General features: G+C 39.2%; 1 protein-coding gene across 5 annotated transcripts in view; it reads right to left on the bottom strand.

The window, feature by feature from the left end:
- The window catches only part of aopep (aminopeptidase O (putative)), a 105,008-nt gene that overhangs the window by 72,515 nt on the left and 20,261 nt on the right, over positions 1-12,232 (bottom strand). For all 5 annotated transcript variants that reach the window (XM_088630035.1, XM_088630034.1, XM_088630031.1 and 2 more), the window contains exons 6-7: positions 5,421-5,610; positions 1,362-1,468 (exon numbers count right to left, since the gene is read on the bottom strand). In XM_088630035.1, the coding sequence (XP_088486161.1) occupies positions 1,362-1,468; positions 5,421-5,610 (297 nt within the window). The remainder of the gene's footprint in view (positions 1-1,361; positions 1,469-5,420; positions 5,611-12,232) is intronic.

Here is a 12,232-nt window from a genome sequence, read left to right on the forward strand (position 1 = left end):
CATAGGACAATTAGCTTTGCAGACATGTAACGTGTGAAAAAGGGACGGTGCCCTTGTTTGGAATCGCACCGTGAACCTAAGGATAGCAGCTCTCAGCACTGACTGCCCTATGCCCCGGTTCTGCCTTCACTTGCTTTCAATTTAGTGAAAATCATTCCTAACCCTCGCAGCTCAGAATGATTTTCATTATTCCTAATATTTTTTATAAAACATAACTATACTGACTTTAAATGGTGTGCTTGTGATTACTGTACACTAAATACATCTCCTTTCAGTTCAAAAGAATGTTTACCTAGATGTCTCGTTGAAATGACAGAAAAAAGGAACAAATCTACAAAATCTACGCTGAGATGAGCTGTGAAATGCGGTAAATGCCAGTTAAACTGGCTCTGGGTTATTAACTAGGAGACAGAATTTGTGTTTTGTAACTTTAAAAGAATGCTGCATGATAAAAATACACATCACAAAAAAGTTACCATTAAATACTGCACCTTTCATTGAAAAATGGTAATACTTTTTTTCATATCTGTACAAGCCTTGTAATTACTAGCTAGGATCATCTTTTAACCATCTGTTGTATAATACTGATAATCAATCATATTCCAAATGTGTTAGTATTGCTTTTCTCACAACTATGCAAATGCTAAATATTAAGAATCATTGCTGTAATCAAAACCGTAAGCTGTCTTTCATTAATGTTTGGGAAGTGCTGTGCTGTACATGTTTAAGACGTTGGTAAATATTTTATGCAACTCTTATGATTCTCTTCTTCTGCTGGAGCTCAACCTAACTAATTAAATTTGGCATTTTTTGTGTTACAAGATAATAAGTAGTTCAGTTGTTTCTGATGTCTGCAAATTCCAAGAAAGCAATTACCAACCTATAAATACCACCTATACATTATCATAGCTAGAATTTCTCTACACGTTTAGACCCAATTAAAAAAGGCAGGGACCGCAGTTCTCACGCTCAAGGCTTTTTCTGTAGGTGCCTCATATGACAGTACATGGATAAGCGCCAATGACACACCCAGGCACCCAACTGCAGCTGTGGGTTAGTTCACATCTTGTAATTGAGAATTGCAGTTTCCAAAGCTTTAAAATTTCAAAACATCAACAAACAATGTTGTATACATTAAATAGTGTATTCAAATGGGATATATCGTGTATCATAAGTATATGATATATAGAATAGTGAATATATATACATACTGATATAGTGAATTCATGTGGGATATCATAGCATTATGCCTAATGATTGCTTTCTAAGCCTTGATGAGAGGAAATGGGTAAAACTGCACTCATTAGGAAGTACTAACAAAGAATGTGAGGAAGACGATGAGAGGCGGGTGGTCAACACACCTCAATATCTGCAGCTCCTCCTCGGAGTTCTGTAGCTCGTCCCTGAGACGCCTCCATCGCAGGGCAGCCTTAAGCTCTCGCTGCCCCTCGGCTTCCTCTTGTGAGAGCTGTGACAAGTAAGAGAAGAGCCCTCTTCAGAGTCTGTGCAGCTCAGCATTAGCAGACTGATACTGCCTTCACCAAAACTGACCAAATTACCGTTCAGTTTCACCTTTGCCCTTTGTGAGGTCATGTGTGGGAAGAGACCCTATTTTCAATTATGTAACACGAAACAAAGCAAACGTAAAAAGTTATCTTGGTCAGACTGAATATACAAAGGCCCAACACAATCGTACAGCTGCTCACTGTTGGATAATAATACAAGAAAGGTTACAAAGGAGAGGAGCTAACCGTTCCATTCCATTTAGCTAACCGTTTTGTGGATCTCATCCAGTCCTTTATTGAAAGATGCCGACAACATAATAATAATTCCTTACACATATATAAGAACGTCAGGACCTCGGTCTTTCGTCTCATTTGAAGGACGGCGCCTTTTTACAGTATAGAGTCCCCGTCACGGTACTGGGGGCGTTAAGACCCACACAGACCACAGGGTGAGCGCCCCCTTTGATGACAGTTGTACTTTGTGCTTCTCGTCTGTTTGGAAGGTGAGCTACACAAAGAATCCTATGCGGGAGAGCTTTCTGAAGTGGGAAAGCTGTTGTACTGGGGTAGTTCCACTCTCTTGACCTCAGAAGCCTGGGTCCAGTGGTACGAGAAGTTGTCACGACTGGAGGCTTCCTTGGTTGCAGTGGATAGCCATGATGCCTTTCTGGGTCTTATTATGCCCTTTGCTTTCCACAGAGTGTTGCAACAGTATAGCGTCCCATCACTATACTGGGTCATTAGGACCCACACAGACCGCAGGGTGAGCGCCCCCTACAGGCCCCACTAACACCACTTCCAAGAGCAACCTTAGTTTTTCCCAGGAGTTCTCCCATCCAGGTACTGACCAGGCTCACACCTGCTGAGCTTCAGTGGGCTGCCAGTTGTGAGCTGCAGGGTGATATAGCTGCAGGCAAATATGGTAAACATGGTCGAGCAGCTTGTTTCACTTTTGCTTTTACTACATACACTGAACACCCATCACTTTTCTACATTAAATAATCTATCAGATGTTTGTCCAGGCTTGAGTTTTATCTAAATGTTTTTACTACTTCTAGAATGTTTTTTAGTCCCCCTTTGTTGGAATTCTATGCAAATATGACTAGTTTACTATTTATACCAGAATCTAAACCAGTGAATTAGGAAAAGCAGTGACCTAGTACAGAGCCTTGCTGTACTCCACTAATTAATCACCCCAGTGTGAGCATTCACCCTTTATTGTACTATGCTTTCTATAACTTATAAAAAAATATTAAACTCACATCTAATGCCTATAATTTGATAATTATGAGCTTTATCAAAAGCTTTCTGAAAATCCAAATATACCATACTGTATGCTTTGTGTGTGTCCATTTCTGTTGTTATTTATTATGAAAATTTTAATTAAGTTACAGTATCTTTCCTAAATCAGTGTTTATCATGCCCTATAATCTGATTTCCATACAGGTGATCCTCTAGTTTAGATCTGATTATTGTTCCAATAACCTTGTAACACACGTCAGACTTATAGACTTTTATTTTCTTGGTTCATGTTATTATTTCTAGGGTCATGGGTTTTGATTCCACCTGTAGTGTCTGCGCAGTGTGCTTTTTATCCATATTTTAATGAGGTTAAAAGAAAACTTATTTCATCATGAAGAGAGGGGACTGCAGAGGAACCCGAACTATTCAAAACTCACATCAACCCAATGGACCCAAGTGGAAATTACTTGGAAGTGCAGTTCATAACGAGATCAGGAGGCACAGCTGAACACAAAGGGTTGTGGGAGTGTGAAACAAGCTAACCAGCCATGTGGTTGAAGCCAATACTTTGACTTCTTTTAAGAAACAGCTGTATAGTATCTTTGGAACAATTAGCTACTGTACTAACCTAGTATGCTAGATGGGCCAAATGGCCTCCGCTTGTTGGTACAGTAACTGGTTCAATGTTCTAAGCTGCAATTAGTGCTGGGCGATAATTCGATAATGATAATTATCGCGATATAATTTTAACAAAAGTTCGATAAATGTTCGATATATATGTTTAATATTTGCACATGATATGCGCATGCACACAAAATACTGTGCGAGTGCGCGTGCGTGTCGCAGACCGGGCAGCTAACGTGGTGGTGTTTACCCACACGGTGGTGGCTGACAGGATTGTAGTTCGAGTGGAGAAATGAGCGATACTGAAGCAAATGTAGTGCTGCCAACGACCAGCTCAAAGAGTTGTTTAATTTACCAATTAACTGTCTGCTTTCTTCAACTTTCACTCAGGAGAAAAAATCTGCCTTTAAACTTGAAAGAAATAATGATTTGACATTTACGTGATAATTATCGACATCGACTGATATGAACATTTTTATCGTGATAATGTTTTTGGCCATATCGCCCAGCCCTAGCTGCAATCATGAATTTATCTTGAGGACTAAAAAACAATTATATAAAAAAGCAGTCCTTCGATGACATAGTCAGGCTACTGTATATCTAACAAAGGAAAAAAATAGATATTGCAGGTGTTTCAGCCAAAAGTGTTTTTTGTAAAAAAAGAAATTTGTAAAACATTTAAGAGGTTTTACACACGAAAATGTCTACACATTCAGTAGTGAGAGACACACTGCTTAAAATAATTATGGAGGCCAATTTTAGACATGTTATATTTTAGCTTCTTTCGCGTAATGCCTGCCTTAGTCAGAGCACTGTACAGTACATATTTTTAGTAAAAAACTACTGCTGAAGCAACAACTCAGAACATGGTGCTGAGGGCTGCAGTCCCTCCATCCCAGCCTACACGGAAAGCAAAAAACCCTTAGCAAAACTACTTACAAAGAAGTACAAAGCAACTCCATTTTCAAACCCACATCACCACCCCTCCCCTACTGCACACACGTATACAAAGATAGATATAAAAGTTCCACATCTTAAACTGTAGAGTAGTACAGACTAATTAAGTATGGAGGCAGTGATGTGTTTTTCCAATGAAACTATAATAAACCGTTGTTGAGCAAAACAGTAAAAGATATCAAGTTTCCCAAGACCAGCTTTACAAGCCACGTAACCACAGTCCAAATCAGGGAGTACAGACTCACAGAAGAGCATGTCAAACAAGACAGGTTGTTGCAGGCTGACAGACAGGTCTTTACCCTCTGTCACATACAACACACACTGGTTTATAACGATGAGTGAGAATAGAATTCCTAATGGCCCACACATGCACCGAACATCTAAATCTTTGTGCCGAAGGGAAAGCGTGTTGAAAATACTTGTATTGACACTCAACATATTTAAAATGGTTTTCATATTTTAAACAAACAATATTCTACAGTATCAAAAGGAGGGATATTTATTCTGAATGTTTCAATTTAGAGGAATGTTACAAGTCATTTATATTCAATGTTTACATGGCAAGTGGAATACTTCTTTTTATGTTATTAACCAAGCGTACTTGGTGTCCAAGAAAAGCAAACAATTCTGGAGAAAACATTTGCTGCAGAGATCTGCTTATATTTTGTGCTGTTTTGATGGCTATGGATTTTCATAAGAATTGTTTAAAGATAAAAGCATGTGTTTCCTACAGCCAAGCATTTTATAAAGCATAATCATATTATAAACTCCGCAGATACAGTTTATCACCATCAGACAAAAAAGCAATTTTCCCCTTGACGTCAAAACACCATAACCTCAATGTTCTGCATACATATCTATGCCTGTGGGATATGATTAGCTATGTAAACATAAAGTACAGTTTGTCTGAGTGACCAGCAATAGCTGAGAGCCAGAAACACTGACATCGGTTACTCTTACAGTCAATGGTTTTCATTCCATGATATATTATCATATATAATGAATTCTTATCCGTTGGTAAGTTAGCCAGTAGAAAATGAGCTAATGCTCACAAACAGCTGAGACACTTCAACTTCTTTTATTCAACAGTACCTGCTGCGCACGGGCCCAGAACACATCTTCTAAGTAGGTGGCGAAGCCTTCGCTGATCCACTCCTCAGTCCAGTCTCGGGCGCCAATCGCCAGTCCAAACCAGGCGTGGGCGATTTCATGACACAGCCGTGCCCCACAGAGGTGATTCTTTCCAGACAGCACGCTTTGGGACAGGAACATCATGTGTGGGCTGGGTGAGCAGATGAGAGTACAACATACAGATCTGTCATTAAATTCCAGTTCCAGCATGCACACCACAAGGGTACTGTACTGACATCAGACTGCACCCTGGATTACTCTTCACCAACCTATCATTAAGAAGAAAGAAAATGACAAATTAAGCCTAACGAGTTTACCAGCCTTTCAAAAACTTTTTTTATAAAAACAAAGAGATGAAGGCATGCAGACTCCTGGAATGTTGTGCCCCTCCCTTACTGTAAGTTTTAGTACATCACATGCATTCCCAGAGTCTGCACTACTAACCCAAAACACACAGGTCTCCTTTTCCACGGTATTGTCACAGTATCACCAAAACAAATGTGAATAAAAGCAGACTCTAGACAGCTTCCAAGGCACAGTTCCAAGCAGAGTACAGACACGGGAAGAAAACCAACAACCCTTTTTCTTTTGCATCCTCCAGCAACTGCATACCAGTCTAATAGTTAACAACTGTGAAACTCTCTCAGTAAATAATTTCATTACCGACGTATTTGGTGTTTCCCTTTCAATTAAGAACCCGTGGAGACAAAAGATTTCCAAATTAAAATATTTCTTTCCCACATTTATCTGTTAGCTTGTTAAATTAAGTTTCCATATTTTTGTATTCATATAAGTGGTAACACATGACACTGTGTGTGGCAACATATACAGTGTTTCACTTCTACTAGTTGAAAACAAAGGGTCAGACATCATATGTCTAGCCGTGAAAAGTTTTTATGAACCTGAAAGTTTTTTTTTTCTTTTTTCAAAGCACTGACTAGGGGGGGCATGATGATGGGAGTTACTGCTGCACAGCTCTTGAATCATGGATTCCAGGCTGATTTCCTTCCACAGTCCAGAGACACACACTACTTGTACATGTGTGCAATGGACTGGCTTACCATCCCAGGTGTATCCTGCCTTGCACCACTGTCTGCAGCGTCAGGCTCCATTTCATTGCGACACTATATTAGACTGAGAGGTTACTGGAAATGGATGTATTTGTATTTAATGTTAATGTATTTAAGCTAGCAGCCATATCATCCTGCAACTCACAACTGGTACCCCAATGAAGTTCAGCAGGGGTGAGCCTGGTCAGTACCTAGATTGGAGACTCCCGGGAAAAACTAGCTTCCAGCTGAAAGAGCTGTTAGTGGGGCCAGCAGGGGGCGCTCACCCTGCGGTCCATGTTAGTCCTAAAGCCCCAGTATAGTGATGGGGACACTATAATGTAAACGGGCCCCGTCCCTCGGATGAGACGTAAAACCGAGGTCCTGACTCTCTGTGGTCATTAAAAATCACAGGGTGTTTCTTGAAAAGAGTAGGGGTGTAACCCAGGCGTCCTGGCCAAATATCCCATTGGCCCTTACCAATCATGGCCTCCTAATAAGCCCCATCTATGAATTGGCTTCATTACTCTGCTCTCCTCTCCACTGAGAGCTGATGTGTGGTGAGTGTACTGGCGCACTATGGCTGCCGTCGCATCAGCCAGGTGGATGCTGCACTTTAGTGGTGGTGGAGGGGAGTCCCCATTACCTGTAAAGCTCTTTGAGTGGAGAGTCCAGAAAAGCACTATATAAGCGTTAGCAATTATTACTTATTATTAATTGTAAGCATGCAAGGCCACAAAGTCCAACACCTTTTCCACTTATGCCACCATTACGACAAGGGTTAAGTTAGGATATCAGACATACGTTTAATTTCAAGAATAAATGTCAAGTGAAAGAGCAGGAACACTACACTACTTAAATATTTTAATGTCTTGTTAAATAACAGTGTTATAACACTTTGTTATGATCTTCAGTGTGGAATATGGACCATGGGTCTGATTATATTGTTCTTACATATGCTTTTATTGTGAAATTTGTTTTCTCACCTTTTTTTTCTAGGGTTGGTTAAACAGCCATCCATATATTTTGTGAAAAAAAATTTAAGGCTCTAACCTACAAATTTCAAGATAAACAGAAAACATGCCAAGCACAGTGTGGGCGTATTTCACCAGTATGCTGAACAGTGAGAGAGATTTCATATGTCAGGTAAGGTACAGTAGTAAATGTAGCCTTCTTTTTTATTTTATGTGCTTTTAACAAATCTTTACACCACATTACTATTACAACTGTTATATACCGTATGTAACATGTGAACTATATGGCAAGCATTCAAAATACTGAGTGAAATGTGAAAGTTTTTTGTTCCTCAGTCATCCTGTGTACCTGGCATGAAGAATATATCTAGAAGTCATAGAAGCTTACATCATACAAAGAAAAAAAAACTGTTCACAAATATCACACTGTACATGCAGCAATGCACAATCAGTCTTGAACAGAGAATAAGGAGATTTAGATGTTTAAGTAAACATTGAGCAAAACATGATATACAATATATAAAAAAACAGATAACATACTGTAATAAACATAATATATTCATAACTGTCTCACCTTTCTGTCTCACCATATTACAAACAAAAACTACATAAAACAGAATTAAAAACTGTTTTGTGACCATTCCCAAAAATGTTTCATACTTTAGTCTACCCCCTGAATTTAAAAAAATTAGATTTCTGCACAGTTTTAATTAGATTTTAAATGCAACTTGTTATAATAACCTAGTGTTATAACCCACTACACAAAACAAGAGAACCAAAGACCTGTTCTAGGATAAGACTGATTGCCTATATTTCCCCTTCTTAAAGTTTTATTAGTTTATTTTGTGCCATTTGTGCATTAATCTTATTTCATAGTAAGTCAATAAGCTGTTTGTTGTTCTCTCCTACACAAAACAAAGATCCCTTTCACCAATTGTTGTGATCTGTGGGAATGCCTGTACATGTTCTTCTGCAAATAAAGGAATCCGTCAGTGACAAATGTCAGCCCACTGCTCTGTTTAACACAGAACAAGAGTGGTATTCAGCCTCAGCATTTCCCTGTATGTCATATCAGCACTCTGATTTGTTACAACTGTATGCCTACATACAGCTCAGGCGACAAACCCTGTAGGCTGGCAAAAGAGGTGGCAGTCATTAATGAGCATGTCATTTATTGTGAAAAACAAAAGCATTATAATCAACTCCTGAACTGCTAGGGGTAATAGGCTTCTTAATTGCAACAGCAAAAAACTGAAAAGTTTAGAAACACCAGACTTTATTATTGTTGCTATTAAACTGAGCATCTTGCATGAGTCTTCTGGACTCCAACTAACTTACAGTACCATTCAGTTTTTCAGAACCCAAACTGTAGCATTAAGGGAGGTGAACAAAAGTGATTTTAAAGGTGCATTCATTCCTAGATGCAGATTGGGAGAATGCCGACAAGACGAGAAGAATGCAAAATGTTACGTTTTGAAAAAGCGGAGTTTAATTCTTTTTCTTTATCGGGGTGAGCTGTTTAAGACAAGATTATTTGAAGTAACTCTTAGTGCTGTCTAGCTAAATATATGACTTCAAATGTCTGGCATTCTTGCCTTGTTGCAGTTCAGACTCTTTGGAATGAGATTCACAGAGAGACTCAAATGCCTGTCCATTTTAGGGAAGATCACATGCTCTAAACACCAGATCCTGAAAATAAAAATAACAGTTATCAAAATCAGTGCTGACAAGGCACCTTATCATATATACAGAGCAAAACGGTGCTTAAGTGACAAAGAAAATGACTTTCTAGGCCACTATACAACAAATGGGAGGCTCACGGGTTTTTCTTCGGAACACATTACACATTCTAGCACAAAAGTGCAAAACATTTGGTTCTAAGAAAACAATTTAAAATGTTGAACCAACGGCCTTGTCATAGTTTAATACATTGCTTGAGGTTCTCTGAGCCTGCTTTTTCAATAGCTTATGCAATAATAACAAAGATAAATAGGTGCTTGATCTCTTATTCACAAGTCAGAGTTTTTAAGAGATCTGAACACATTCCTGCACCACAGTTATAACTTAGAAGGGAATTCTGACGAGAGGTTTTGTGAATATCTACATGGCTATTCCCTACTCTGGCAGCTCTCCCCAGCCGGCAGCATGGCAGCGAAGACCCACTCACATGAGCCACCTGTAGTTGTGTCTTTCACCGTCTATCTTCCTTTGCCAAAAGTACCCATACAGGGAACAACCGACGAGGGCTGTCTGAACTCACCAGCCCACCCTTACCTGGACTGTAACTCTCTGCGCCTAGCCCCCATTTCCCCTTGTGTCAAAATCACACAGGTTGTCTCTCAACCGAAACTGGCTTTTTCGAACTGGCTTCTCCTTTACACGTTTAAAAATGGCCCTTTCCCCAACTGCTGGGAAACATAGGCCGATTTAATTTTGTAAACCCTAAGCCAACTCTACCTTCAGTTGCTACCTCGGTGCGGACTCTAACCTAGGCCCTTACCGAAGGCAGATCCTCCTCACAAAACCCCTCCTTTTGTGTTCTCTTCCTATTCATAGTAAAACCTGACTGAAAACAGCCACATCCAATCCCTTAATTAAGAAAATATTTATCAGGGATTCACTCCTGTCACTCCCTCAGAAAGACATCCTAAGATAGACAAAACCAGAAAGGCACAATCGTTTTGTCCAAACGGCAGAAATGTAGCACCATGTAACGAGACCAGTTTGGTTCTCCCACGCCACTACAGATGGGCTAAGTAACATCACTCCCCAACCCCCCAAAAAATCTCTGTAACCAAAGCAGCACAAATTTCACTATAAACAACACAAATCGGCACAAACATAGCAAAAAGTGAATGATGTGTGCCTTTTCCTGCAACTTAACAGGGGGGCTTAGTGATGTCACTCCCCGAAAACAAATCCCTTATTTGCCGGAACACACTAACTGGTAACTTATTCACTCTATACCGACGAGAAATAAATGACTGTTTACAAACACTTAATAGATGAAGACAGAGTTTATTTCTAACATTTTAGAAATAACTCTAAAGCATTTTTTCAGAGTGAAAAATGGTAACAGTGTCACAGAATTGCAGACTGTTTAGGATTTCAATACTACACTCAGGGTACGTCTCATTGAAAGGTATCAATTTGATATGTGGGCTACATGAATCTCTTGTTATTGGTCTGGTGCACAGCTGTTTCCAGTTAAACCTTACAGCATTATTAATTATTTGAGAGTTTTCTAATGACAGTCTACAGAACTACAAAAATAAGCATTACATTAAAATACTATTTGGTGGAAAAGCAAATTATCACACAGGACACAAAATTGCATGCACAGTGCTTTTGATTGGGTCTTTGTTCCATCACTATACAGTATAAGCAAGTGAGTCATCACAATAGCATTAGTTTTGCTGCCTCCAGAATCCTAGCAGTGATTTCAGTCTTGGGCTTCTGTGTTGGGTTTTGCATGTTCACTGAGTACACGTGTGGGTTTTCTCCTATCTCCCAAAGACATGCTGGCTAGCAGTTATTGGATATTTATACTGTCCGTTTCTCAGTTGAAGTGGAATGGATTGGTGTCCTACCCAGCAGGAGAGCAGTTGTGTGCAGAGTCCTGCCTTGTACCCTGTGTTTTTGGGACAGGCTCTGGCTTGCTGTAAACCTCACAAGGATAAAAGGCTTATTGATAATGGATGGATAAGCAAGTCAGCTGAGCAGCCTGACCTCGCATTTCAAGGATAGGATATTTTAACTACAGTATCTGTCACTCACAAAACAATTAATGCCAATGTTTACTATCCACCTGAAACAAAAGCATTGAGAGTTACTATTTGACACGTCATCAAGAACATTGTTATTTTCTAAACAACACTTATTAATATCTGTAAAACAACAAGTAAAGGTTTACTCCCTGCTGAAAACAGAAGAAAAGAAACAAGCTATGAAGCCTTCTTCTGTGTTATTTTTATCTGTGTTTGCCACCAAGTGTATGATCGCCTTATTCTGATAGGTAATGATAAAAGGGAAATACTGGGCTCTTGTTCTCAGACATTTTGTTTTTTTTACATATATAACTTAAAACCTCGTACAGTACAATGTTCATTTCATATGTGTGCAATCTTAGAGTGTGGCCCCTTTCTACACCGAACATTTAACACTTCAATTACACAAAAACTAATGCATTTTTTTCTCATTTGTGTATTTTCCAAACTTTTAACCATAATGTTAAAAATTGTGGCACAATATTGGCTTAATAATGTCAGAAGGCAGAATATTGTGCAGTTTCACAGCAGTTGAGAAACACTGGTGTAATCAACTGAGTGTCCTTTTAAACAGGGAGTGAGAGAGAGATTGGAGGTGGAGTGCACAGTAACTGAGTTCCCCCCTGGTCAAAGGCAGGAGATGAAATAAGCTGATCAATACAACCTACAGATACTCAAGAGCTGTAGCAAAACAAACAGAAAGAGAAAAACAACATGTTTGAAGCACAAATTCAATTTCAACTAGTGATCAGCTGTCTGGTGATTTCAGATCTATAACAGGTCTTTCCAAATCAAAGGCAACAATTAGGAGAAATACAATAACTTTATCCAGAAACACAAAACATTCTTAAGAAACGGGTGGTTACTTAAGACATGCTGATATTCCAAAATATACACCGACACCGAATGTGATTTACTGATAAGTAAACCTGAGTCCTCTGACCTTAGCCCTAGCGAAACACTGAGGTATTGAGTAGCTTGAC

Source organism: Lepisosteus platostomus, chromosome 4 (genome assembly GCF_059453375.1).
Source record: "Lepisosteus platostomus isolate fLepPlt1 chromosome 4, fLepPlt1.hap1, whole genome shotgun sequence".
NCBI classification, from domain to species: domain Eukaryota; kingdom Metazoa; phylum Chordata; class Actinopteri; order Semionotiformes; family Lepisosteidae; genus Lepisosteus; species Lepisosteus platostomus.